Source organism: Procambarus clarkii, chromosome 8, assembly GCF_040958095.1.
Source record: "Procambarus clarkii isolate CNS0578487 chromosome 8, FALCON_Pclarkii_2.0, whole genome shotgun sequence".
NCBI classification, from domain to species: Eukaryota; Metazoa; Arthropoda; class Malacostraca; order Decapoda; family Cambaridae; genus Procambarus; species Procambarus clarkii.
Window position 1 is genome coordinate 27,155,569 of NC_091157.1, and position 26,140 is coordinate 27,181,708.

The window sequence follows — 26,140 nt, forward strand, 5'->3', positions numbered from 1 at the left end:
TGCTCTTCACGCTAACTATGCTCTTCATGCTTACTGTGCTCTTCATGGTCACTATGCTCTTCATGCTCACTGTGCACTTCATGGTCACTATGCTCTTCATGGTCACAAGACTCTTCATGCTCACTATGCTCTTCATGCTCACTGTGCTCTTCATGTTCGCTGCTTTCTTTATGATCACTGTGCTCTTCATGTTCGCTGCTTTCTTTATGATCACTGTGCTCTTCATGCTCACTGTGCTCCTCATAATCTCTGTGCTCTTCATAATCACTGTGCTCTTCACGCTCACTATGCTCTTCATGCTCACTGTGCACTTCATGGTCACTATGCTCTTCATGGTCACAAGACTCTTCATGCTCACTATGCTCTTCATGCTCACTGTGCTCTTCATGTTCGCTGCTTTCTTTATGATCACAGTGCTCTTCATGTTCGCTGTTTTCTTTATGATCACTGTGCTCTTCATGCTCACTGTGCTCCTCATAATCTCTGTGCTCTTCATAATCACTGTGATCTTCACGCTCACTGTTCTCTTCACGCTCACTGTGCTCTTCATGCTCACTGTACTCTCCATGCTCACTATGCTCTTCATGGTCACTAGAATCTTCATGCTCACTATGCTTTTCAATGTCACCGTGCTCTTCATGCTCACTATGCTCTTCATGCTCACTCTGCTCCTCATGCTCACTGTACTCTTCATGCTTCCTGTACTCTTCATGATCACTATGCTCTTCATGATCACTATGCTCTTAATGGTCACTATGCTCTTCATGCTCACTCTGCTCCTCATGCTCACTGTACTCGTCATGCTTCCTGTACTCTTCAAGCTCACTATGCCCTTCATGATCACTATGCTCTTAATGGTCACTATGCTCTTCATGCTCACTGTGCTCTTCATGCTTACGGTGCTCTATACGCTCACTGTGCTCTTCATGCTCACTGTACTCTTCGTGCGCACTGTTCTCTTCATGCTCACTGTGCTCTTCATGCTCACTGTACTCTCCATGCTCACTATGCTCTTCATGGTCACTAGAATCTTCATGCTCACTATGCTCTTTAATGTCACCGTGCTCTTCAAGTTCACTATGCTTTTCATGCTCACTCTGCTCCTCATGCTCACTGTACTCTTCATGCTTACTGTACTCTTCATGCTCACTATGCTCTTCATGATCACTATGCTCTTAATGGTCACTATGCTCTTCATACTCACTGTGCTCTTCATGCTCATTGTGCTCTTCATGCTCACTGTGCTCCTCACGCTCACTGTGCTCTTCATGCTCACTGTGCTCTTCATGCAAACTGTGCTCTTCATGCAAACTGTGCTCTTCATGCTCACTATGCTCTTCATACTCACTGTGCTCCTCATGCTCACTGTGCTCTTCACGTTCACTATGCTCCTAATGCTCACTGTGCTCTTCATGGTCACTATCACTGTACTCTTCATGCTCACATTTCTCTTCACGCTCGCTGTGCTCCTCATGCTCACTGTGCTCCTCACGCTCACTGTGCTCTTCATGCTTACTGTGCTCTTCACGCTAACTATGCTCTTCATGCTCACTGTGCAATTCATGGTCACTATGCTCTTCATGGTCACAAGACTCTTCATGCTCACTATGCTCTTCATGCTCACTGTGCTCTTCATGTTCGCTGCTTTCTTTATGATCACTGTGCTCTTCATGCTCACTGTGCTCCTCATAATCACTGTGCTCTTCATAATCACTGTGCTCTTCACGCTCACTGTGCTCTTCATGCTCACTGTGCTCTTCATGCTCACGGTGCTCTATACGCTCACTGTGCTCTTCATGCTCACTGTACTCTTCATGCGCACTGTTCTCTTCACGCTCACTGTGCTCTTCATGCTCACTGTACTCTCCATGCTCACTATGCTCCTCATGGTCACTAGAATCTTCATGCTCTTCAATGTCACCGTGCTCTTCATGCTCACTATGCTCTTCATGCTCACTCTGCTCCTCATGCTCACTGTACTCTTCATGCTTCCTGTACTCTTCATGCTCACTATGCTCTTCATGATCACTATGCTCTTAATGGTCACTATGCTCTTCATGCTCACTCTGCTCCTCATGCTCACTGTACTCTTCATGCTTCCTGTACTCTTTATGCTCACTATGCTCTTCATGATCACTATGCTCTTAATGGTCACTATGCTCTTCATGCTCACTGTGCTCTTCATGCTCACGGTGCTCTATACGCTCACTGTGCTCTTCATGCTCACTGTACTCTTCATGCGCACTGTTCTCTTCACGCTCACTGTGCTCTTCATGCTCACTGTACTCTCCATGCTCACTGTACTCTTCATGTTCACTAGAATCTTCATGCTCACTATGCTCTTTAATGTCACCGTGCTCTTCATGTTCACTATGCTCTTCATGCTCACTCTGCTCCTCATGCTCACTGTACTCTTCATGCTTACAGTACTCTTCATGCTCACTATGCTCTTCATGATCACTATGCTCTTAATGGTCACTATGCTCTTCATGCTCACTGTGCTCTTCATGCTCATTGTGCTCTTCATGCTCACTGTGCTCCTCACGCTCACTGTGCTCTTCACGCTCACTGTGCCCTTCATGCAAACTGTGCTCTTCATGCAAACTGTGCTCTTCGGCCCTCTCGGGACGCAACGGGGTTCTCACTCTGATGTTGTTAGAGGAAGATATATGTATCCGTTTCCAAGCCAGTAGTGGCTATCAAGGGATGAGATCCGTGACGCAAAGTAACTTAAAGGGAGTAGGGAAAGAAAGCTAAGAACTTAATATAATATAATGTTCACCATCACCATTTAAATATATAGAATAAAAGAGTACACAAGGGGGAGGGGTATTAACACTTTACAAGGGGATCGTGCACAATCTAGTCTTCTGCTGAAGACTCTTGATTAAGAAGCTAGGTGCTGAGTCCGCGGTGCTTTCTTCGTGGCCTCAAGACGTGTCCTCTGAGAACGCCGAGCCTACCCTGGCCACAGGTCAGCCACAACACAGGTCCACTGGGGGCACCGTCGTGGAGGCCGTCAACCACACGTCCAGCAGGTCTGCTGGCAGGTACTGAGCCACCAAGGCTGGTACGGCCACTCCACGAACGATAAAAGGGGTACGCCCTAGACAGGAGTCTCGTGTGATATCACCAATCACCCTCCTGTCCTCAATACCCCAGTGGATTATCGTCTCCAACCGTCGGTCCCGGGTAAATCCTTTCACTGCCACTCCATTGGCAGGCTTAACACACCACAGTGTTCTTCCGGGGGGACGACGTCACAACGGCTGCAGCAAACTTCACAGTATGGAGACTGGCTGCCTCGGGTAGACTGACTCAACCTTCAACACAGTGGTCCCAGGTCGACTCTGTAAACAGACACGTCATCAATAACCGGGACACTAATACATCTCACTTACGGGCTCGGGCACAAACACCTGACGTATCCAGTCCATAGATGGCGCTGTCGTCGGAGCACCACCTCACCAGCGGTCAGGAGCGGCGGTGTTGAGCGCTGAACCAGACTGGAAACTGGTCCTCGAGGCCAGTACTCGCTGTCCTCACTAGGTGTCGTCGTCCGTTTGGCGGGGGTTTCGGGAGCTGACTCACAGATGGCGTGGTTGTCACTGCTCCAGGCTCGGACGCTGGATCCAGGTTCGTAACACCTCCCCACCAAAAAGAATTTGGTTTGGGGTTCTATAAAAAGAAACACAAACCAAATTAGTACGACGACACAACTCCAAATGGACACACATGCTTTATAATCTGGGATGGCGAGGCTGTCTCGTCCACAGAACTGTCCTACTGGGCAATTCCGGCACAACGGGAACTTTAAAATTGAAGGCAAGGTCCTGCCTGGTGTAATCTTCCACATCTTCACCGTCTCCACCGAGATGTCAAGCAGGGGTTTCATCTCACCTCTCTCAAGTACGGATTGGTTTCGACACGATCTGGGGTAACTCGACACTTCCCTATGTCGTGGCACCGATGATGGCTGTCCACAGACGGCATTTCTGGTGCCGGTCCGATGGTCCTTCAGGGAGGCAGGAACCTGGAATACAGGGGTCTGATAATTCAGAGTGCTAGCGACAATGGGCAAGTCAGTACTTACTATACTCTCCTCTACTAGGCTCGCACCTAGTTCCAACAGGGCTGCTTGCACACCGAAGATGGCATTCGCTCTGCCTCCGTCAGGTCGACCAACGTTCCGTATAACGCTGTATTGAGGCTCAGCAATCACGCGGGGGGTGTCAACCTGTCGGAAACAGTCACTCATATTATCATTTGTCGTACCTCCTGTATCAACCATCACCTTCCAGGTCCCTCCTTCAACTGCAACACCTGCAGTACAAATCTCCAATCCTTGGGACCTTTTCGCGATGTTCATGGGAGCCATCATTCGTCGGGTCGTCCACCGGTCCTTACTGAGAACACAGAGAACACATAGGAGAACAAAACAAAATAACGGTAGGAAACATTTGGCAATTCGAGGGATAAGTTTCCTGAGCTTGTCATGTCCATAGCCGGCACCATCCACTAGCCTGGCTTGGACAGAAGAGGGCACTAGACCTTTTGAACACACCTCACATACCTCTGACGTCTGGGGAATCTCTGGCTGGTCCACTACACGCTGTAACTTGCCATACCGCAAGCACACATCCGCCTTTGCTCCAGACTCGTTGGTATCCGTGGGTGCCCGCACACAAGGCCTCTCTTCTTGCTCAGGTACCTCTGCCTTCTTAACTTCATGTTCCTCGTCGAGAGAATCAGGGGACACTGCTAGAATATCATCGATCTGCGGGTGAGAGGACAAATTAGACATGTTCAAATCCGGGTCTGTCTTTACCTGGACATTACCATTGCCTGTTGTCACCTCCGACCTTGCTGTTCTGGTAGACTCGTCCGCAACCTTGGGACGATTGGTGCTCCAATCGGTCACCAAGTCGTTGGCTAGTACCACGTCAATCCCAGCCACAGGGAGGGTATCGACTACTGCCAACTCACATGTGCCGCTGAAATAAGGCGAATCAAGATGTACTGGCACTAAGGGGGCGATGTACTGCGTCCTAGGAAACCCAACCAGGATCACCTCTGGTCTCCCATCCACACTTACTCCCTCGGGTAACGAGCTCTTCACGATCAGGGACTGGGCTGCTCCACTATCTCTGAGCACTACAATTGATCTACCAGTATGATCACTCGTTACATACCCGGTTGAAGTGTGAGGGGCCAACAAACTTGGTCCTTCCTGCGTCGTCGTAGACTGGTTTCCTACTGGTGATGTAACACAGCTCACCAACATCACCTCCCTTCGTGCGCTGCCACCTCTTCTACCTCGGCACCTAGCAGCTATGTGCCCTTTCTGCCCACAAGTCCAGCACACCATATTCCTCCTTGGACTACGGTGTTTCGGGCTACTGGGACTTGTTCTTCGGGGGCTACTTGGGGGCGTCTTCTTAGCGCTTCGTGGGACGGGAGTCTCTTCATCGTCCTGAGGTCTGTCAAACCGGCGCTGGTAATTCCTCGGGACGTACTTAGCAGACGGCCTATGAGTCAGGATATACTCTTCAGCCATGGTGGCTGCTGCACTCAAGGTCTCCACCTGCTGCTCTTCTAAGTATGTCTTGAGGTCTCCAGACAAACAATCCTTGAAGTCCTCGAGCAGAATCAGCTGTTCGAGGTCTTCCCTGGTCTCCACTTTCCGAGAGGCGCACCATTCCTGGAAAAGTCGCTCCTTGATTGTAGCGAATTCGGTGAAAGTGTGCTCTGAGGTCTTCTTCAGGTTTCTGAACTTTTGCCTATACGCCTCAGGTACCAATTGGTACGCCATGAGCACAACCTTCTTCACCTTGTCATAATCGCTGGAGTCGTCAAGGGATAACGTAGATTAGGCGATTTGGGCCTTCCCAGTCAAGACTGACTGTATCATGATGGCCCAATTCTCCCTTGGCCACTCCAAAGAGGCAGCGACTTTCTCGAAGGCTGCAAAGAATTTTGACACTTCCTTCTCATGGAATTTGGGGACCATTTTGATGTTGCGTACCGGATCGAAGCTACTGGTGTCCGTTGTTTGCCTCCGACCACCGCCTAATCGCAAAACTTCTAGTTCATGTTGTCTCTCTCTTTCCTCCCTTTCTCGCTCTCGTTCTTCTCTCTCTCGTCTCTCTTCTCTTTCTCGTTCTTCTCTCTCTCGTTCTCGTTCTTCTCTCTCTCGTTTCTCTTCTCTTTCTCGTTCTTCTCTCTCTCGTTCTCGTTCTTCTCTCTCTCGTTTCTCTTCTCTTTCTCGTTCTTCTCTCTCTCGTTCTCGTTCTTCTTTCTCCCGTCTCTCTTCTCTTTCTCGTTCTTCTCTTTCTCTTTCTCGTTCTAATTCTAAACGTCTCATCTCCAATTCTTTATCTTGTCTCTCTCGTTCCATTTCTAACTTCTTCCATTCAATTTCACGATTGATCTCTAGGGCACGCATCTTGACTGTTAGGAAGCTGATATTAAGCTCGCCTGCATCACTGTCAACGTCGCTGCCCTTATCTTCCTTTTCCGTGGAAGCTATGTCTGCACTTTCCTTTGTACTAGGAGTCTCGCCTTCCTGTTTCTCTTCTGCCTTCAGGTGCCGGTGTACCTTGGACAAGATCTCCACACGGGAATCACTGGCACGGATCTTGATCTCCAGGTAGGCGCTCACTAGTACAAGCTCTGGTTTGCTCAAATATTTTAATCTGGCAAGACAATCCTCTCTGTTCAGAAAAGCCTGAACCTCGTCCAGATCGTCGATGGTAGCTTTGTCTGCCATTGTCACAGATGGAATACTTTGCACTTAACACACTGCTTACACGTTAGCACTTAACACACTGAGCACTGTTCTACGCCAATATTGTACTTTATCGCACCAAACACTGCACTTGCCAATATTGCACGTAATCACTCCGGGCACCGCACTACCCAATATTGCACTGAGTCCAAGCGAACACTTCGCTCTACAATATTGCACTAAATCACTGAGCACCGCACTAGTCAATATTGCACTTAATCGCTTAATCACAGCGAGCACCGCACTGCACAATATCGCACTTAGTCACTCTTGAGCACCGCACAGGACGTATAACGTCACAATCGTCACACAGGGGGAATTATATACAGGGATTACGCCACTTCACCACCCCTGTCAAAAATACTTAACAAGGGGACGGATCCCGCTGGGGATGCCAATTATGTTACGGCCCTCTCGGGACGCAACGGGGTTCTCACTCTGATGTTGTTAGAGGAAGATATATGTATCCGTTCCCAAGCCAGTAGTGGCTATCAAGGGATGAGATCCGTGACGCAAGTAACTTAAAGGGAGTAGGGAAAGAAAGCTAAGAACTTAATATAATATAATGTTCACCATCACCATTTAAATATATAGAATAAAAGAGTACACAAGGGGGAGGGGTATTAACACTTTACAAGGGGATCGTGCACAATCTAGTCTTCTGCTGAAGACTCTTGATTAAGAAGCTAGGTGCTGAGTCCGTGGTGCTTTCTTCGTGGCCTCAAGACGTGTCCTCTGAGAACGCCGAGCCTACCCTGGCCACAAGTCAGCCAAAACACAGGTCAACTGGGAGCACCGTCGTGGAGGCCGTCAACCACACGTCCAGCAGGTCTGCTGGCAGGTACTGAGCCACCAAGGCTGGTACGGCCACTCCACGAACGATAAAAGGGGTACGCCCTAGACAGGAGTCTCGTGTGATATCACCAATCACCCTCCTGTCCTCAATACCCCAGTGGATTATCGTCTCCAACCGTCGGTCCCGGGTAAATCCTTTCACTGCCACTCCATTGGCAGGCTTAACACACCACAGTGTTCTTCCGGGGGGACGACGTCACAACGGCTGCAGCAAACTTCACAGTATGGAGACTGGCTGCCTCGGGTAGACTGACTCAACCTTCAACACAGTGGTCCCAGGTCGACTCTGTAAACAGACACGTCATCAATAACCGGGACACTAATATATCTCACTTACGGGCTCGGGCACAAACACCTGACGTATCCAGTCCATAGATGGCGCTGTCGTCGGAGCACCACCTCACCAGCGGTCAGGAGCGGCGGTGTTGAGCGCTGAACCAGACTGGAAACTGGTCCTCGAGGCCAGTACTCGCTGTCCTCACTAGGTGTCGTCGTCCGTTTGGCGGGAGTTTCGGGAGCTGACTCACAGATGGCGTGGTTGTCACTGCTCCAGGCTCGGACGCTGGATCCGGGTTCGTAACAATGCTCACTGTGCTCTTCATACTCACTGTGCTCCTCATGCTCACTGTGCTCTTCACGTTCACTATGCTCCTAATGCTCACTGTGCTCTTCATGTTCACTATCACTGTACTCTTCATGCTCACATTTCTCTTCACGCTCACTGTGCTCCTCATGCTCACTGTGCTCCTCACGCTCACTGTGCTCTTCATGCTTACTGTGCTCTTCACGCTAACTATGCTCTTCATGCTCACTGTGCTCTTCATGGTCACTATGCTCTTCATGCTCACTGTGCACTTCATGGTCACTATGCTCTTCATGGTCACAAGACTCTTCATGCTCACTATGCTCTTCATGCTCACTGTGCTCTTCATGCTCGCTGTGCTCCTCATAATCACTGTGCTCTTCATAATCACTGTGCTCTTCACGCTCACTGTGCTCTTCATGCTCACAGTGCTCTTCATGCTCACGGTGCTCTATACGCTCACTGTGCTCTTCATGCTCACTGTACTCTTCATGCGCACTGTTCTCTTCACGCTCACTGTGCTCTTCATGCTCACTGTACTCTCCATGCTCACTATGTTCTTCATGGTCACTAGAATCTTCATGTTCACTATGCTCTTCAATGTCACCGTGCTCTTCATGTTCACTATGCTCTTCATGCTCACTCTGCTCCTCATGCTCACTGTACTTTTCATGCTTCCTGTACTCTTCATGCTCACTATGCTCTTCATGATCACTATGCTCTTAATGGTCACTATGCTCTTCATGCTCACGCTGCTCTTCATGCTCATAGTGCTCTTCATGCTCACTGTGCTCTTCATACTCACTGTGCTCCTCATGCTCACTGTGCCCTTCACGTTCACTATGCTCCTAATGCTCACTGTGCTCTTTATGGTCACTATCACTGTACTCTTCATGCTCACATTTCTCTTCACGCTCACTGTGCTCCTCATGCTCACTGTGCTCCTCACGCTCACTGTGCTCTTCATGCTTACTGTGCTCTTCACGCTAACTATGCTCTTCATGCTCTTCATGGTCACTATGCTCTTCATGCTCACTGTGCACTTCATGGTCACTATGCTCTTCATGGTCACAAGACTCTTCATGCTCACTATGCTCTTCATGCTCACTGTGCTCTTCATGTTCGCTGCTTTCTTTATGATCACTGTGCTCTTCATGCTCACTGTGCTCCTTATAATCACTGTGCTCTTCATAATCACTGTGCTCTTCACGCTCACTGTGCTCTTCATGCTCACTGTGCTCTTCATGCTCACGGTGCTCTATACGCTCACTGTGCTCTTCATGCTCACTGTACTCTTCATGCGCACTGTTCTCTTCACGCTCACTGTGCTCTTCATGCTCACTGTACTCTCCATGCTCACTATGCTCTTCATGGTCACTAGAATCTTTATGCTCACTATGCACTTCAATGTCACCGTGCTCTTCATGCTTACTATGCTCTTCATGCTCACTCTGCTCCTCATGCTCACTGTACTCTTCATGCTTCCTGTACTCTTCATGCTCACTATGCTCTTCATGATCACTATGCTCCTAATGGTCACTATGCTCTTCATGCTCACTCTGCTCCTCATGCTCACTGTACTCTCCATGCTTACTGTACTCTTCATGCTCACTATGCTCTTCATGATCACTATGCTCTTAATGGTGACTATGCTCTTCATGCTCACTGTGCTCTTCATGCTCATTGAGCTCTTCATGCTCACTGTGCTGCTCACGCTCACTTTGCTCTTCATGCTCACTGTGCCCTTCATGCAAACTGTGCTCTTCATGCAAACTGTGCTCTTCATGCTCACTGTGCACTTCATACTCACTGTGCTCCTCATGCTCACTGTGCTCTTCACGTTCACTATGCTCCTAATGCTCACTGTGCTCTTCATGGTCACTATCACTGTACTTTTCATGCTCACATTTCTCTTCACGCTCACTGTGCTCCTCATGCTCACTGTGCTCCTCATAATCACTGTGCTCTTCATAATCACTGTGCTCTTCACGCTCACTGTGCTCTTCATGCTCACTGTGCTCTTCATGATCACGGTGCTCTATACGCTCACTGTGCTCGTCATGCTCACTGTACTCTTCATGCGCACTGTTCTCTTCACGTTCACTGTGCTCTTCATGCTCACTGTACTCTCCATGCTCACTATGCTCTTCATGGTCACTAGAATCTTCATGCTCACTATGCTCTTCAATGTCACCGTGCTCTTCATGCTCACTATGCTCTTCATGCTCACTCTGCTCCTCATGCTCACTGTACTCTTCATGCTTCCTGTACTCTTCATGCTCACTATGCTCTTCATGATCACAATGCTCTTGATGGTCACTATGCTCTTCATGCTCACGCTGCTCTTCATGCTCATAGTGCTCTTCATGCTCACTGTGCTCCTCACGCTCACTGTGCTCTTCATGCTCACTGTGCCCTTCATGCAAACTGTGCTCTTCATGCTCACTGTGCTCTTCATACTCACTGTGCTCCTCATGCTCTCTGTGCTCTTCACGTTCACTATGCTCCTAATGCTCACTGTGCTCTTCATGCTCACTGTACTCTTCATGCGCACTGTTCTCTTCACGCTCACTGTGCTCTTCATGCTCACTGTACTCTCCATGCTCACTATGCTCTTCATGGTCACTAGAATCTTCATGCTCACTATGCTCTTCAATGTCACCGTGCTCTTCATGCTCACTATGCTCTTAATGCTCACTCTGCTCCTCATGCTCACTGTACTCTTCATGCTTCCTGTACTCCTCATGCTCACTATGCTCTTCATGATCACTATGCTCTTAATGGTCACTTTGCTCTTCATGCTCACTCTGCTCCTCATGCTCACTGTACTCTTCATGCTTCCTGTACTCTTCATGCTCACTATGCTCTTCATGATCACTATGCTCTTTATGGTCACTATGCTCTTCACGCTCACTGTGCTCCTCATGCTCACTGTGCTCCTCAAGCTCACTGTGCTCTTCATGCTTACTGTGCTCTTCACGCTAACTATGCTCTTCATGCTCACTCTGCTCCTCATGCTCACTGTACCCTCCATGCTTACTGTACTCTTCATGCTCACTATGCTCTTCATGATCACTATGCTCCTAATGGTCACAATGCTCTTCATGCTTACTGTGCTCTTCATGCTCATTGTGCTCTTCATGCTCACTGTGCTCCTCACGCTCACTGTGCTCTTCATGCTCACTCTGCCCTTTATGCAAACTGTACTCTTCATGCAAACTGTGCTCTTCATGCTCACTGTGCTCTTCATACTCACTGTGCTCCTCATGCTCACTGTGCTCTTCACGTTCACTATGCTCCTAATGCTCACTGTTCTCTTCATGGTCACTATCACTGTACTCTTCATGCTCACATTTCTCTTCACGCTCACTGTGCTCCTCATGCTCTCTGTGCTCCTCACGCTCACTGTGCTCTTCATGCTTACTGTGCTCTTCACGCTAACTATGCTCTTCATGCTCACTGTGCTCTTCATGGTCACTATGCTCTTCATGCTCACTGTGCACTTCATGGTCACTATGCTCTTCATGGTCACAAGACTCTTCATGCTCACTATGCTCTTCATGCTCACTGTGCTCTTCATGCTCGCTGCTTTCTTTATGATCACTGTGCTCTTCAAGCTCACTGTGCTCCTCATAATCACTGTGCTCTTCATAATCACTGTGCTCTTCACGCTCACTGTGCTCTTCATGCTCACTGTGCTCTTCATGCTCACGGTGCTCTATACGCTCACTGTGCTCTTCATGCTCACTGTACTCTTCATGCGCACTGTTCTCTTCACGCTCACTGTGCTCTTCATGCTCACTGTACTCTCCATGCTCACTATGCTCTTCATGGTCAATAGAATCTTCATGCTCACTATGCTCTTTAATGTCACCGTGCTCTTCATCTTCACTATGCTCTTCATGCTCACTCTGCTCCTCATGCTCACTGTACTCTTCATGCTTACTGTACTCTTCATGCTCACTATGCTCTTCATGATCACTATGCTCCTAATGGTCACAATGCTCTTCATGCTCACTGTGCTCTTCATGCTCATTGTGCTCTTCATGCTCACTGTGCTCCTCACGCTCACTGTGCTCTTCATGCTCACTCTGCCCTTCATGCAAACTGTGCTCTTCATGCAAACTGTGCTCTTCATGCTCACTGTGCTCTTCATACTCACTGTGCTCCTCATGCTCACTGTGCTCTTCACGTTCACTATGCTCCTAATGCTCACTGTGCTCTTCATGGTCACTATCACTGTACTCTTCATGCTCACATTTCTCTTCACGCTCACTGTGCTCCTCATGCTCACTGTGCTCCTCACGCTCACTGTGCTCTTCATGCTTACTGTGCTCTTCACGCTAACTATGCTCTTCATGCTCACTGTGCTCTTCATGGTCACTATGCTCTTCATGCTCACTGTGCACTTCATGGTCACTATGCTCTTCATGGTCACAAGACTCTTCATGCTCACTATGCTCTTCATGCTCACTGTGCTCTTCATGTTCGCTGCTTTCTTTATGATCACTTTGCTCTTCATGCTCACTGTGCTCCTCATAATCACTGTGCTCTTCATAATCACTGTGCTCTTCACGCTCACTGTGCTCTTCATGCTCACTGTGCTCTTCATGCTCACGGTGCTCTATACGCTCACTGTGCTCTTCATGCTCACTGTACTCTTCATGCGCACTGTTCTCTTCACGCTCACTGTGCTCTTCATGCTCACTGTACTCTCCATGCTCACTATGCTCTTCATGGTCACTAGAATCTTTATGCTCACTATGCTCTTCAAGGTCACCGTGCTCTTCATGCTCACTATGCTCTTCATGCTCACTCTGCTCCTCATGCTCACTGTACTCTTCATGCTTCCTGTACTCCTCATGCTCACTATGCTCTTCATGATCACTATGCTCTTAATGGTCACTATGCTCTTCATGCTCACTCTGCTCCTCATGCTCACTGTACTCTTCATTCTTCCTGTACTATTCATGCTCACTATGCTCTTCATGATCACTATGCTCTTTATGGTCACTATGCTCTTCACGCTCACTGTGCTCCTCATGCTCACTGTGCTGCTCACGCTCACTGTGCTCTTCATGCTTACTGTGCTCTTCACGCTAACTATGCTCTTCATGCTCACTGTGCTCTTCATGGTCACTATGCTCTTCATGCTCACTGTGCACTTCATGGTCACTATGCTCTTCATGGTCACAAGACTCTTCATGCGCACTATGCTCTTCATGCTCACTGTGCTCTTCATGCTCGCTGCTTTCTTTATGATCACTGTGCTCTTCAAGCTCACTGTGCTCCTCATAATCACTGTGCTCTTCATAATCACTGTGCTCTTCACGCTCACTGTGCTCTTCATGCTCACTGTGCTCTTCATGCTCACGGTGCTCTATACGCTCACTGTGCTCTTCATGCTCACTGTACTCTTCATGCGCACTGTTCTCTTCACGCTCACTGTGCTCTTCATGCTCACTGTACTCTCCATGCTCAATATGCTCTTCATGGTCAATAGAATCTTCATGCTCACTATGCTCTTTAATGTCACCGTGCTCTTCATCTTCACTATGCTCTTCATGCTCACTCTGCTCCTCATGCTCACTGTACTCTTCATGCTTACTGTACTCTTCATGCTCACTATGCTCTTCATGATCACTATGCTCCTAATGGTCACAATGCTCTTCATGCTCACTGTGCTCTTCATGCTCATTGTGCTCTTCATGCTCACTGTGCTCCTCACGCTCACTGTGCTCTTCATGCTCACTCTGCCCTTCATGCAAACTGTGCTCTTCATGCAAACTGTGCTCTTCATGCTCACTGTGCTCTTCATACTCACTGTGCTCCTCATGCTCACTGTGCTCTTCACGTTCACTATGCTCCTAATGCTCACTGTGCTCTTCATGGTCACTATCACTGTACTCTTCATGCTCACATTTCTCTTCACGCTCACTGTGCTCCTCATGCTCACTGTGCTCCTCACGCTCACTGTGCTCTTCACGCTAACTATGCTCTTCATGCTCACTGTGCTCTTCATGGTCACTATGCTCTTCATGCTCACTGTGCACTTCATGGTCACTATGCTCTTCATGGTCACAAGACTCTTCATGCTCACTATGCTCTTCATGCTCACTGTGCTCTTCATGTTCGCTGCTTTCTTTATGATCACTTTGCTCTTCATGCTCACTGTGCTCCTCATAATCACTGTGCTCTTCACGCTCACTGTGCTCTTCATGGTCACTATGCTCTTCATGCTCACTGTGCACTTCATGGTCACTATGCTCTTCATGGTCACAAGACTCTTCATGCGCACTATGCTCTTCATGCTCACTGTGCTCTTCATGCTCGCTGCTTTCTTTATGATCACTGTGCTCTTCATGCTCACTGTGCTCTTCATGCTCACGGTGCTCTATACGCTCACTGTGCTCTTCATGCTCACTGTACTCTTCATGCGCACTGTTCTCTTCACGCTCACTGTGCTCTTCATGCTCACTGTACTCTCCATGCTCACTATGCTCTTCATGGTCACTAGAATCTTTATGCTCACTATGCTCTTCAATGTCACCGTGCTCTTCATGCTCACTATGCTCTTCATGCTCACTCTGCTCCTCATGCTCACTGTACTCTTCATGCTTCCTGTACTCCTCATGCTCACTATGCTCTTCATGATCACTATGCTCTTAATGGTCACTATGCTCTTCATGCTCACTCTGCTCCTCATGCTCACTGTACTCTTCATTCTTCCTGTACTCTTCATGCTCACTATGCTCTTCATGATCACTATGCTCTTTATGGTCACTATGCTCTTCACGCTCACTGTGCTCCTCATGCTCACTGTGCTGCTCACGCTCACTGTGCTCTTCATGCTTACTGTGCTCTTCACGCTAACTATGCTCTTCATGCTCACTGTGCTCTTCATGGTCACTATGCTCTTCATGCTCACTGTGCACTTCATGGTCACTATGCTCTTCATGGTCACAAGACTCTTCATGCGCACTATGCTCTTCATGCTCACTGTGCTCTTCATGCTCGCTGCTTTCTTTATGATCACTGTGCTCTTCATGCTCACTGTGCTCCTCATAATCACTGTGCTCTTCATAATCACTGTGCTCTTCACGCTCACTGTGCTCTTCATGCTCACTGTGCTCTTCATGCTCACGGTGCTCTATACGCTCACTGTGCTCTTCATGCTCACTGTACTCTTCATGCGCACTGTTCTCTTCACGCTCACTGTGCTCTTCATGCTCACTGTACTCTCCATGCTCACTATGCTCTTCATGGTCACTAGAATCTTCATGCTCACTAAGCTCTTCAATGTCACCGTGCTCTTCATGCTCACTATGCTCTTCATGCTCACTCTGCGCCTCATGCTCACTATGCTCTTCATGCTCACTGTGCTCTTTATAGTCACTTTACTCATCATGCTCACTATGCTCTTTATGTTCACTGTGGCCTTCATGCTCACTGTACTCTTCATGCTCACTATGCTCTTCATGCTCACTGTGCTCTTCATGCTTACTGTGCTCTTCATGCTGACTATGCTCTTTCTGTTGACTGAGCTCTTCATGCTGACTGTGCTTTTCTTGCTCACTGTGTTCTTCATGCTCACTGTACTCTTCATGCTCACTGTACTCTTCATGCTCACTGTACTCTTCACGCTCACTGTGCTTTTCATGCTCACTGTGCTCTTCATGCTCACTGTACTCTTCATGCTCACTGTGCTCTTCATGCTTACTGTACTCTTTATGCTCTCTGAACTCTTCATGTTAACTGTGCTCTTCACGCTCACTGTGCTCCTCATGCTCATTGTGATCCTCATGCTCACTGTGCTCTTCATGCTCACTGTGCTCTTCACGCTAACTATGCTCTTCACGCTAACTATGCTCTTCATGCTCACTGTGCTCTTCAAGCTCACTATGCTCTTCATGCTCACTGTGCTCTTCACGCTCACTATGTGCTTCATGTTCACTGTGCTCTTCACGCTCACTGTGCTCTTCATGCTCACTGTCCTTTTCATGCTCAATGTGCACTTCATGCTTACTGTTCTCCTCATGCTCACTGTGCTCTTCGTGCTCACTGCGCTCTTCATTCTCACTGTGCTCCTCATGCTCACTGTGCTCTTCATGCTCACTGTGATCTTCATGCTCATTCTGCTCATCATGCTCACTGTGCTCTTCACGGTCTCTATGCTCTTCATGCTCACTGTGCTCATCATGGTCACTAAGCTCTTCATTGTCACTATGCTCTACATGCACACTATGCTTTTCATTGTCACCGTGCTCTTCATGCTAACTATGCTCCTCATGCTCACTGTGCTCCTCATGCTCACTATGCTCTTCATGCTCACTGTGCTCTTCATGCTCACTGTACTCCTCATGCTCACTGTGTTCTTCATGCTCTCTAAGGTCTTTATCGTCACTGTGTTCTTCATGCTCACTATGCTTTTCATGCTCACTTTGCTGTTCATGCTCAGTATGCTCTTCATGCTCACTGTACTCCTCATGTTCACTATGCTCTTCATGCTCACTGTACTCTTCATGCTCACTCTGCTCTTCATGCTCACTGTGCTGTTCATGTTCACTGTACTCTTCGTGCTCACTGTGATCTTCATGCTCACCGTATTCTTCATGCTCACTGTACCCTTCTTGCTCACTGTGCTCTTCATGCTCACTATGCTCTTCATGCTAACTCTGCTTTTCATGCTCACTATGCTCCTAAAGCTCACTGCGCTCTTCATGCTCAATATGGTCTTCATTGTCACTGTGGTCTTCATGCTCAATATGCTCCTAATGCTCACTGTACTCTTCATGCTCACTGTGCTCTTCCTGGTCATTGTACTCTTCATGCTCACTATGCTCTTCTTGCTTACTGTGCTCCTCATGCTCACTGTGCTCCTCATAATCACTGTGCTCTTCATGCTCACTTTGCTCTTTATGCTCACTGTGCTCTTCATGGTCACTGTGCTCTTCATGGTCACTGTGCTCTTCATGCGATTTATGCTCTTCATGCTCACTATGCTCTTCATAATCACTATGATCTTTATGCTCACTGTGCTCTTCATGCTCACTGTGCTCTTCTTGATCACTATGCTCTTCATGATCACTGTGCTCTTCATGATTTACTGTGCTCTTCATGATCACTGTGCTCCTCATGCTCACTATGCTCTTCGTGATCACTATGCTCTTCCTGGTCACTATGCTCTTCATGCTCACTGTGCTCTTCATGCTCGCTGCATTCTTTATGATCACTGTGCTCTTCATGCTCACTGTGCTCCTCATAATCACTGTGCTCTTCATAATCACTGTGCTCTTCACGCTCACTGTGCTCTTCATGCTCACTGTGCTCTTCATGCTCACGGTGCTCTATACGCTCACTGTGCTCTTCATGCTCACTGTACTCTTCATGCGCACTGTTCTCTTCACGCTCACTGTGCTCTTCATGCTCACTGTACTCTCCATGCTCACTATGCTCTTCATGGTCACTAGAATCTTCATGCTCACTAAGCTCTTCAATGTCACCGTGCTCTTCATGCTCACTATGCTCTTCATGCTCACTCTGCGCCTCATGCTCACTGTACTCTTCATGCTTCCTGTACTCTTCATGCTCACTATGCTCTTCATGATCACTATGCTCTTGATGGTCACTATGCTCTTCATGCTCACACTGCTCTTCATGCTCATAGTGCTCTTCATGCTCACTGTGCTCCTCACGCTCACTGTGCTCTTCATGCTCACTGTGCCCTTCATGCAAACTGTGCTCTTCATGCTCACTGTGCTCTTCATACTCACTGTGCTCCTCATGCTCTCTGTGCTCTTCACGTTCACTATGCTCCTAATGCTCACTGTGCTCCTCATGGTCATTATGCTTTTTATGGTCAACATGCTCTTCATGCTCACTCTACTCTTCATTGTCTCCGTGCTCTTCATGCTAACTATGCTCTTCATGCTCACTGTGCTCCTCATGCTCACTATGCTCTTCATGCTCACTGTGCTCTTTATAGTCACTTTACTCATCATGCTCACTATGCTCTTTATGTTCACTGTGGTCTTCATGCTCACTGTACTCTTCATGCTCACTATGCTCTTCATGCTCACTGTGCTCTTCATGCTTACTGTGCTCTTCATGCTGACTATGCTCTTTCTGTTGACTGAGCTCTTCATGCTGACTGTGCTCTTCTTGCTCACTGTGTTCTTCATGCTCACTGTACTCTTCATGCTCACTGTACTCTTCATGCTCACTGTACTCTTCACGCTCACTGTGCTTTTCATGCTCACTGTGCTCTTCATGCTCACTGTACTCTTCATGCGCACTGTTCTCTTCACGCTCACTGTGTTCTTCATGCTCACTGTACTCTCCATGCTCACTATGCTCTTCATGGTCACTAGAATCTTCATGCTCACTAAGCTCTTTAATGTCACCGTGCTCTTCATGCTCACTATGCTCTTCATGCTCACTCTGCGCCTCATGCTCACTGTACTCTTCATGCTTCCTATACTCTTCATGCTCACTATGCTCTTCATGATCACTATGCTCTTGATGGTCACTATGCTCTTCATGCTCACGCTGCTCTTCATGCTCATAGTGCTCTTCATGCTCACTGTGCTCCTCACGCTCACTGTGCACTTCATGCTCACTGTGCCCTTCATGCAAACTGTGCTCTTCATGCTCACTGTGCTCTTCATACTCACTGTGCTCTTCATGGTCATTATGCTCTTCATGGTCAACATGCTCTTCATGCTCACTCTACTCTTCATTGTCTCCGTGCTCTTCATGCTAACTATGCTCTTCATGCTCACTGTGCTCCTCATGCTCACTATGCTCTTCATGCTCACTGTGCTCTTCATGCTTACTGTGCTCTTCATGCTGACTATGCTCTTTCTGTTGACTGAGCTCTTCATGCTGACTGTGCTCTTCTTGCTCAATGTGTTCTTCATGCTCACTGTACTCTTCATGCTCACTGTACTCTTCATGCTCACTGTACTCTTCACGCTCACTGTGCTTTTCATGTTCACTGTGCTCTTCATGCTCACTGTACTCTTCATGCTCACTGTGCTCTTCATGCTCACTGTACTCTTCATGCTCTCTGTACTCTTCATGTTAACTGTGCTCTTCACGCTCACTGTGCTCCTCATGCTCATTGTGATCCTCATGCTCACTGTGCTCTTCATGCTCACTGTGCTCTTCACGCTAACTATGCTCTTCACGCTAACTATGCTCTTCATGCTCACTGTGCTCTTCATGCTCACTATGCTCTTCATGCTCACTGTGCTCTTCACGCTCACTATGTGCTTCATGTTCACTGTGCTCTTCACGCTCACTGTGCTCTTAATGCTCACTGTGCACTTTATGGTCACTATGCTCTTCAGTGTCACCCTTCTCTTCACGCTCACTATGCTCGTCATGCTCACTGTGCTGATCATGCTCACTAAGGTCTTCATGCTCACTGTGCTTTTCATGGTCACTGTACTCTTCATGCTCAATGTACTCTTCATGCTCACTATGCTCTTCATGCTCACTGTGCTTTTCATGCTCACTGTGCTCTTCATGATCACTGTGCTCTTCATGCTCACTCTGCTCTTCATGTTCACTGTGCTCTTCATGTTCACTGTGCTCGTCATGCTCACGGTGCTCTTCATGCTCACTGTCCTTTTCATGCTCAATGTGCACTTCATGCTTACTGTTCTCCTCATGCTCACTGTGCTCTTCGTGCTCACTGCGCTCTTCATTCTCACTGTGCTCCTCATGCTCACTGTGCTCCTCATGCTCACTATGCTCTTCATGCTCACTGTGCTCTTCATGCTCACTGTACTCCTCATGCTCACTGTGTTCTTCATGCTCTCTAAGGTCTTTATGGTCACTGTATTCTTCATGCTCACTATGCTTTTCATGCTCACTTTGCTGTTCATGCTCAGTATGCTCTTCATGCTCACTGTACTCCTCATGTTCACTATGCTCTTCATGCTCACTGTACTCTTCATGCTCACTCTGCTCTTCATGCTCACTGTGCTGTTCATGTTCACTGTACTCTTCGTGCTCACTGTGATCTTCATGCTCACTGTATTCTTCATGCTCACTGTGCCCTTCTTGCTCACTGTGCTCTTCATGCTCACTATGCTCTTCATGCTAACTCTGCTTTTCATGCTCACTATGCTCCTAGAGCTCACTGTGCTCTTCATGCTCAATATGGTCTTCATTGTCACTGTGCTCTTCATGCTCAATATGTTCTTAATGCTCACTGTACTCTTCATGCTCACTGTGCTCTTCCTGGTTATTGTACTCTTCATGCTCACTATGCTCTTCTTGCTTACTGTGCTCCTCATGCTCACTGTGCTCCTCATAATCACTGTGTTCCTCATGCTCACTTTGCTCTTTATGCTCACTGTGCTCTTCATGGTCACTGTGCTCTTCATGGTCACTGTGCTCTTCATGCGCTTTATGCTCTTCATGCTCACTATGCTCTTCATAATCACTATGATCTTTATGCTCACTGTGCTCTTCATGCTCACTGTGCTCTTCTTGATCACTATGCTCTTCATGATCACTGTGCTCTTCATGATTTACTGTGCTCTTCATAATCACTGTGCTCCTCATGCTCACTATGCTCTTCGTGATCACTATGCTCTTCATGGTCACTATACTCTTCATGCTCACTGTGCTCTTCATGCTCGCTGCTTTCTTTATGATCACTGAGCTCTTCACGCTCACTGTGCTCTTCATGCTCACTGTGCTCTTCATGCTCACGGTGCTCTATACGCTCACTGTGCTCTTCATGCTCACTGTACTCTTCATGCGCACTGTTCTCTTCACGCTCACTGTGCTCTTCATGCTCACTGTACTCTCCATGCTCACTATGCTCTTCATGGTCACTAGAATCTTCATGCTCACTAAGCTCTTCAATGTCACCGTGCTCTTCATGCTCACTATGCTCTTCATGCTCACTCTGCGCCTCATGCTCACTGTACTCTTCATGCTTCCTGTACTCTTCATGCTCACTATGCTCTTCATGCTCACTGTGCTCTTCATGCTTACTGTGCTCTTCATGCTGACTATGCTCTTTCTGTTGACTGAGCTCTTCATGCTGACTGTGCTCTTCTTGCTCACTGTGTTCTTCATGCTCACTGTACTCTTCATGCTCACTGTACTCTTCATGCTCACTATGCTCTTCATGATCACTATGCTCTTGATGGTCACTATGCTCTTCATGCTCACGCTGCTGTTCATGCTCATAGTGCTCTTCATGCTCACTGTGCTCCTCACGCTCACTGTGCTCTTCATGCTCACTGTGCCCTTCATGCAAACTGTGCTCTTCATGCTCACTGTGCTCTTCATACTCACTGTGCTCCTCATGCTCTCTGTGCTCTTCACGTTCACTATGCTCCTAATGCTCACTGTGCTCCTCATGGTCATTATGCTCTTCATGGTCAACATGCTCTTCATGCTCACTCTACTCTTCATTGTCTCCGTGCTCTTCATGCTAACTATGCTCTTCATGCTCACTGTGCTCCTCATGCTCACTATGCTCTTCATGCTCACTGTGCTCTTTATAGTCACTTTACTCATCATGCTCACTATGCTCTTTATGTTCACTGTGGTCTTCATGCTCACTGTACTCTTCATGCTCACTATGCTCTTCATGCTCACTGTGCTCTTCATGCTTACTGTGCTCTTCATGCTGACTATGCTCTTTCTGTTGACTGAGCTCTTCATGCTGACTGTGCTCTTCTTGCTCACTGTGTTCTTCATGCTCACTGTACTCTTCATGCTCACTGTACTCTTCATGCTCACTGTGCTCTTCATGCTCACTGTACTCTTCATGCGCACTGTTCTCTTCACGCTCACTGTGCTCTTCATGCTCACTGTACTCTCCATGCTCACTATGCTCTTCATGGTCACTAGAATCTTTATGCTCACTATGCTCTTCAATGTCACCGTGCTCTTCATGCTCACTATGCTCTTCATGCTCACTCTGCTCCTCATGCTCACTGTACTCTTCATGCATCCTGTACTCCTCATGCTCACTATGCTCTTCATGATCACTATGCTCTTAATGGTCACTATGCTCTTCATGCTCACTCTGCTCCTCATGCTCACTGTACTCTTCATTCTTCCTGTACTCTTCATGCTCACTATGCTCTTCATGATCACTATGTTCTTTATGGTCACTATGCTCTTCATGCTCACTGTGCTCCTCATGCTCACTGTGCTGCTCACGCTCACTGTGCTCTTCACGCTAACTATGCTCTTCATGCTCACTGTGCTCTTCATGGTCACTATGCTCTTCATGCTCACTGTGCACTTCATGGTCACTATGCTCTTCATGGTCACAAGACTCTTCATGCGCACTATGCTCTTCATGCTCACTGTGCTCTTCATGCTCGCTGCTTTCTTTATGATCACTGTGCTCTTCATGCTCACTGTGCTCCTCATAATCACTGTGCTCTTCATAATCACTGTGCTCTTCACGCTCACTGTGCTCTTCATGCTCACTGTGCTCTTCATGCTCACGGTGCTCTATACGCTCACTGTGCTCTTCATGCTCACTGTACTCTTCATGCGCACTGTTCTCTTCACGCTCACTGTGCTCTTCATGCTCACTGTACTCTCCATGCTCACTATGCTCTTCAAGGTCACTAGAATCTTCATGCTCACTAAGCTCTTCAATGTCACCGTGCTCTTCATGCTCACTATGCTCTTCATGCTCACTCTGCGCCTCATGCTCACTGTGCTCTTCATGATCACTGTGCTCTTCATGCTCACTCTGCTCTTCATGTTCACTGTGCTCTTCATGTTCACTGTGCTCCTCATGCTCACGGTGCTCTTCATGCTCACTGTCCTTTTCATGCTCAATGTGCACTTCATGCTTACTGTTCTCCTCATGCTCACTGTGCTCTTCGTGCTCACTGCGCTCTTCATTCTCACTGTGCTCCTCATGCTCACTGTGCTCTTCATGCTCACTGTGATCTTCATGCACATTCTGCTCATCATGCTCACTGTGCTCTTCACGGTCTCTATGCTCTTCATGCTCACTGTGCTCATCATGGTCACTAAGCTCTTCATTGTCACTATGCTCTACATGCACACTATGCTTTTCATTGTCACCGTGCTCTTCATGCTAACTATGCTCCTCATGCTCACTGTGCTCCTCATGCTCACTATGCTCTTCATGCTCACTGTGCTCTTCATACTCACTGTACTCCTCATGCTCACTGTGTTCTTCATGCTCTCTAAGGTCTTTATGGTCACTGTTCTTCATGCTCACTATGCTTTTCATGCTCACTTTGCTGTTCATGCTCAGTATGCTCTTCATGCTCACTGTACTCCTCATGTTCACTATGCTCTTCATGCTCACTGTACTCTTCATGCTCACTCTGCTCTTCATGCTCACTGTGCTGTTCATGTTCACTGTACTCTTCGTGCTCACTGTGATCTTCATGCTCACTGTATTCTTCATGCTCACTGTGCCCTTCTTGCTCACTGTGCTCTTCATGCTCACTATGCTCTTCATGCTAACTCTGCTTTTCATGCTCACTATGCTCCTAAAGCTCACTGTGCTCTTCATGCTCAATATGGTCTTCATTGTCACTGTGCTCTTCATGCTCAATATGCTCTTAATGCTCACTGTACTCTTCATGCTCACTGTGCTCTTCCTGGTCATTGTACTCTTCATGCTCACTATGCTCTTCTTGCTTACTGTGCTCCTCATGCTCACTGTGCTCCTCATAATCACTGTGCTCTTCATGCTCACTTTGCTCTTTATGCTCACTGTGCTCTTCATGGTCACTGTGCTCTTCATGGTCACTGTGCTCTTCATGCGCTTTATGCTCTTCATGCTCACTATGCTCTTCATAATCACTATGATCTTTATGCTCACTGTGCTCTTCATGCTCACTGTGCTCTTCTTGATCACTATGCTCTTCATGATCACTGTGCTCTTCATGATTTACTGTGCTCTTCATGATCACTGTGCTCCTTATGCTCACTATGCTCTTCGTGATCACTATGCTCTTCATGGTCACTATGCTCTTCATGATCACTGTGCTCTTCATGCTCACTGTGCTCTTCATGATCACTGTGCTCTTCATGCTCACTGTGCTCCTCATGCTCACTGTGCTCTTCTTGATCACTATGCTGTTCATGATCACTGTGCTTTTCATGGTCACTGTGCTCTTCAAGCTCACTATGCTCTTTATGCTCACTGTGCTCTTCATGGTCACTGTACTCTTCATGCTCACTATGCTCTTTATGCTCACTGCGCTCTTCATGCTCACTGTGCTCTTCATGCTCTCTGTGCTCCTCATGCTCACTGTGCTCTTTATGCTCGCTGTGCTATTCAGGCTCACTGTGCTTTTCATGCTCACTGTGCCCTTTATGCTCACTGTGCTCTTCATGCTCACTGTGCTCTTCATGCTCGCTGTTCTCCTCATGCTCACTGTGCTCTTCACGTTCGCTATGCTCTTCATGCTCATTGTGCTCCTCATGGTCATTATGCTCTTCATGGTCACTATGCCCTTCATGCTCGCTCTGCTCTTCAGTGTCACCGTGCTCTTCATGCTAACTATGCTCCTCATGCTCACTGTGCTCCTCATGCTCACTATGCTCTTCATAGTCACTTTACTCCTCATGCTCTCTATGTTCACTGTGGTCTTCATGCTCACTGTACTCTTCATGCTCACTGTGCTAATCATGCTCACTGTGCTCTTCATGCTCACTGCACTCTTCATGCTCACTATGCTCTTCATGCTCACTGTGCTCTTCATGCTGACTGTGCTCTTCATGCTGAAAAGAATAAGATAAGATCAGCCAGATAAGAATAAGAGTATTGTCTGTCGTAATTAACGGTCAGTGGGCCGGGTAATTGACGTGCTTCAGGAAGTCAAAATAATTATCTTCGATCCTTGTTTGATCGACTCACACGAAGGCTCCATTGCTCCATTAACGTAACGTCGTTATTTATCTGTCCGGAAGTATCGGCACTTGATTGACTCGTGGGAAGAGTAACATCATTTAAGAATAACATAAACGTGGTGATTAGCGTCCTTAATCACCTGAATTTGTCTGAGTATGGAAGCCTCGGACAGAATTCATACCTTAATGTAAATTGCTGAGCCAGTGTGTAAGGTGGCGTATTTTTTAATTATTGATCTTTAGGAGAGTAATTAATAACTCTAAAGATAATCACTAATGATTACCGTTCTCTTAGCACGTTGGACATTGTAAAATCAGAGTTTACCATCGTTGAATGATAATAATATGGGAGAACTCTGTGTCTATGCTTAATGCACGTGTTCTTGCGTGTTTAGGCAAGTTGTGCATTAAGCATAGACACAGAGTTCTCCATATTAACAGGAATTTGATGAAAGAATGTGAGTGACCCCTCACTAGCTCTAGGGTCTGAGTTTGGTGCAGTGGGTTAAAGGCGTATTAGTTATGCAAGTTGCTGTAAGGCTTCTGTGCTGGCTAGTGTGAGAGTTTAGTGACTTAAATTAAGTGGGAATAAATGAAATTGGTATAAGGAATTGAGCTAGGAAAATTTCTAAGAATTTTTTGTATTCTTTAACCTTTATTCCAGTCGTGATATTTAATTAGGTCGCCTGAGGAAGGACTTGCTTAGCTAACACACCAGTGTAGTAAGCAGCTCATTCCTCACTTTGGGACCATATATGAACAATTGACTAGGCGCGAGCAAACGCTGAGACCCCAATAAAAATTTAAATCCCCTCCACTTGGGCCGACGACATTCGCCATTCGCTGCAGCGAATCTAACGAGTAGGTCCTGGGCTCTCACAACAATAATTTATTGTTGTGTGGTGCCGTATATTTGGTCCAAAACTCAGAATCAGTCTCAATTTGATTAGTCGAGTGTGAAAAACACTTGCATAACAATTATGATGTGTGGAGTGTAACGAAAAGACAGTGTTAACCATAACAAC

The 26,140-nt window shown here is 47.3% G+C and overlaps 13 protein-coding genes across 13 annotated transcripts; all 13 read right to left on the reverse strand.

Annotated features, from left to right (window-relative positions):
- Window positions 1–11: 11 nt before the first annotated feature.
- On the reverse strand, window positions 12–1,636 carry LOC123749126 (sarcoplasmic reticulum histidine-rich calcium-binding protein-like). Its single transcript, XM_069319787.1, has 3 exons — window positions 1,349–1,636; window positions 881–1,172; window positions 12–724 (listed from the first exon to the last, which is right to left on the reverse strand). The coding sequence occupies exons 1-3, from the start codon at window positions 1,634–1,636 to the stop codon at window positions 12–14; spliced, it is 1,293 nt and encodes a 430-aa protein (XP_069175888.1).
- A 138-nt stretch (window positions 1,637–1,774) lies between these two features.
- Window positions 1,775–2,185, reverse strand: LOC138359928 (neurofilament heavy polypeptide-like). Its single transcript, XM_069319796.1, has one exon. The coding sequence runs from the start codon at window positions 2,183–2,185 to the stop codon at window positions 1,775–1,777; it is 411 nt and encodes a 136-aa protein (XP_069175897.1).
- A 12-nt stretch (window positions 2,186–2,197) lies between these two features.
- LOC138359932 (neurofilament heavy polypeptide-like) lies at window positions 2,198–2,581 on the reverse strand. The gene has a single exon (XM_069319801.1). It carries the CDS (start codon window positions 2,579–2,581, stop codon window positions 2,198–2,200), a length of 384 nt encoding a protein of 127 aa, XP_069175902.1.
- Window positions 2,582–9,483: 6,902 nt separating this feature from the next.
- On the reverse strand, window positions 9,484–10,251 carry LOC138359936 (neurofilament heavy polypeptide-like). The gene has a single exon (XM_069319808.1). The coding sequence runs from the start codon at window positions 10,249–10,251 to the stop codon at window positions 9,484–9,486; it is 768 nt and encodes a 255-aa protein (XP_069175909.1).
- Window positions 10,252–10,263: 12 nt separating this feature from the next.
- Window positions 10,264–12,711, reverse strand: LOC138359940 (streptococcal hemagglutinin-like). Its single transcript, XM_069319818.1, has 3 exons — window positions 12,388–12,711; window positions 11,920–12,214; window positions 10,264–11,828 (listed from the first exon to the last, which is right to left on the reverse strand). Exons 1-3 carry the CDS (start codon window positions 12,709–12,711, stop codon window positions 10,264–10,266), a joined length of 2,184 nt encoding a protein of 727 aa, XP_069175919.1.
- A 138-nt stretch (window positions 12,712–12,849) lies between these two features.
- On the reverse strand, window positions 12,850–14,607 carry LOC138359949 (neurofilament heavy polypeptide-like). The gene is made up of 4 exons (XM_069319827.1): window positions 14,434–14,607; window positions 14,050–14,295; window positions 13,564–13,876; window positions 12,850–13,508 (listed from the first exon to the last, which is right to left on the reverse strand). Exons 1-4 carry the CDS (start codon window positions 14,605–14,607, stop codon window positions 12,850–12,852), a joined length of 1,392 nt encoding a protein of 463 aa, XP_069175928.1.
- Window positions 14,608–14,619: 12 nt separating this feature from the next.
- Window positions 14,620–15,273, reverse strand: LOC138359957 (neurofilament heavy polypeptide-like). The gene has a single exon (XM_069319833.1). The coding sequence runs from the start codon at window positions 15,271–15,273 to the stop codon at window positions 14,620–14,622; it is 654 nt and encodes a 217-aa protein (XP_069175934.1).
- A 102-nt stretch (window positions 15,274–15,375) lies between these two features.
- On the reverse strand, window positions 15,376–16,443 carry LOC138359962 (neurofilament heavy polypeptide-like). The gene has a single exon (XM_069319841.1). It carries the CDS (start codon window positions 16,441–16,443, stop codon window positions 15,376–15,378), a length of 1,068 nt encoding a protein of 355 aa, XP_069175942.1.
- Window positions 16,444–16,455: 12 nt separating this feature from the next.
- Window positions 16,456–16,983, reverse strand: LOC138359970 (neurofilament heavy polypeptide-like). Its single transcript, XM_069319851.1, has one exon. It carries the CDS (start codon window positions 16,981–16,983, stop codon window positions 16,456–16,458), a length of 528 nt encoding a protein of 175 aa, XP_069175952.1.
- Window positions 16,984–17,572: 589 nt separating this feature from the next.
- LOC138359980 (streptococcal hemagglutinin-like) lies at window positions 17,573–19,504 on the reverse strand. Its single transcript, XM_069319861.1, has one exon. The coding sequence runs from the start codon at window positions 19,502–19,504 to the stop codon at window positions 17,573–17,575; it is 1,932 nt and encodes a 643-aa protein (XP_069175962.1).
- A 31-nt stretch (window positions 19,505–19,535) lies between these two features.
- On the reverse strand, window positions 19,536–20,945 carry LOC138359990 (sarcoplasmic reticulum histidine-rich calcium-binding protein-like). The gene is made up of 2 exons (XM_069319871.1): window positions 20,452–20,945; window positions 19,536–20,319 (listed from the first exon to the last, which is right to left on the reverse strand). The coding sequence occupies exons 1-2, from the start codon at window positions 20,943–20,945 to the stop codon at window positions 19,536–19,538; spliced, it is 1,278 nt and encodes a 425-aa protein (XP_069175972.1).
- A 12-nt stretch (window positions 20,946–20,957) lies between these two features.
- LOC138359999 (uro-adherence factor A-like) lies at window positions 20,958–23,805 on the reverse strand. The gene is made up of 3 exons (XM_069319880.1): window positions 23,346–23,805; window positions 22,644–23,279; window positions 20,958–22,426 (listed from the first exon to the last, which is right to left on the reverse strand). The coding sequence occupies exons 1-3, from the start codon at window positions 23,803–23,805 to the stop codon at window positions 20,958–20,960; spliced, it is 2,565 nt and encodes an 854-aa protein (XP_069175981.1).
- A 13-nt stretch (window positions 23,806–23,818) lies between these two features.
- LOC138360003 (neurofilament heavy polypeptide-like) lies at window positions 23,819–24,985 on the reverse strand. The gene has a single exon (XM_069319886.1). The coding sequence runs from the start codon at window positions 24,983–24,985 to the stop codon at window positions 23,819–23,821; it is 1,167 nt and encodes a 388-aa protein (XP_069175987.1).
- Window positions 24,986–26,140: the final 1,155 nt, after the last annotated feature.

Coding starts and splice junctions, on each gene's coding strand:
- LOC138359936 (XM_069319808.1), bottom strand. CDS start 10,251: ATGAAGAGCACAGTGAGCATGAAGAGCACAGTGAGCGTGAAGAGCACA.
- LOC138359962 (XM_069319841.1), bottom strand. CDS start 16,443: ATGAAGAGCTTAGTGACCATGATGAGCACAGTGAGCATGAAGAGCATA.
- LOC138359928 (XM_069319796.1), bottom strand. CDS start 2,185: ATGAAGAGCACAGTGAGCATGAAGAGCATAGTGACCATTAAGAGCATA.
- LOC138359999 (XM_069319880.1), bottom strand. CDS start 23,805: ATGAAGAGCACAGTGACAATGAAGACCATATTGAGCATGAAGAGCACA. Junction 23,280..23,345: donor TAGTGAGCATGAGGAGCACA/GTGAGCATGAGG, acceptor GTGTGCATGTAG/AGCATAGTGACAATGAAGAG. Junction 22,427..22,643: donor CAGTGATTATGAAGAGCACA/GTGATTATGAGG, acceptor TGAAGAGCACAG/TGAGCGTGAGCAGCACAGTG.
- LOC138359957 (XM_069319833.1), bottom strand. CDS start 15,273: ATGAAGAGCACAGTGATCATAAAGAAAGCAGCGAGCATGAAGAGCACA.
- LOC138359980 (XM_069319861.1), bottom strand. CDS start 19,504: ATGAAGCACATAGTGAGCGTGAAGAGCACAGTGAGCATGAAGAGCATA.
- LOC123749126 (XM_069319787.1), bottom strand. CDS start 1,636: ATGAAGAGCACAGTGAGCATGAAGAGCATAGTGAGCATGAAGAGTCTT. Junction 1,173..1,348: donor CAGTGAGCATGAGGAGCACA/GTGAGTATGAAG, acceptor GACCATTAAGAG/CATAGTGATCATGAAGAGCA. Junction 725..880: donor CCGTAAGCATGAAGAGCACA/GTGAGCATGAAG, acceptor GTGATCATGAAG/AGCATAGTGATCATGAAGAG.
- LOC138359970 (XM_069319851.1), bottom strand. CDS start 16,983: ATGAAGACCACAGTGACAATGAAGACCATATTGAGCATGAAGAGCGCA.
- LOC138359940 (XM_069319818.1), bottom strand. CDS start 12,711: ATGAAGAGCACAGTGAGCATGAAGAGCATAGTGAGCATGAAGAGTCTT. Junction 12,215..12,387: donor CAGTGAGCATGAGGAGCACA/GTGAGTATGAAG, acceptor TGTGACCATTAG/GAGCATAGTGATCATGAAGA. Junction 11,829..11,919: donor CCGTGAGCATGAAGAGCACA/GTGAGCATGAAG, acceptor TGAAGAGCACAG/TGATCATAAAGAAAGCAGCG.
- LOC138360003 (XM_069319886.1), bottom strand. CDS start 24,985: ATGAAGAGCACAGTCAGCATGAAGAGCACAGTGAGCATGAAGAGCATA.
- LOC138359932 (XM_069319801.1), bottom strand. CDS start 2,581: ATGAAGGGCACAGTGAGCGTGAAGAGCACAGTGAGCGTGAGGAGCACA.
- LOC138359949 (XM_069319827.1), bottom strand. CDS start 14,607: ATGAAGAGCACAGTGAGCATGAAGAGCACAGTGATCATAAAGAAAGCA. Junction 14,296..14,433: donor TAGTGACCATGAAGAGCACA/GTGAGCGTGAAG, acceptor GTGACCATGAAG/AGCATAGTGACCATGAAGTG. Junction 13,509..13,563: donor CAGTGAGCATGAAGAGCACA/GTGAGCGTGAAG, acceptor TGAGGAGCACAG/TGAGCTTGAAGAGCACAGTG.
- LOC138359990 (XM_069319871.1), bottom strand. CDS start 20,945: ATGAAGAGCACAGTGAGCATGAAGAGCACAGTGAGCGTGAAGAGCTCA. Junction 20,320..20,451: donor GAGCACAGTGAGCATGAAGA/GTACAGTGAGCA, acceptor TGAAGAGCATAG/TGAGCATGAAGAGCACAGTG.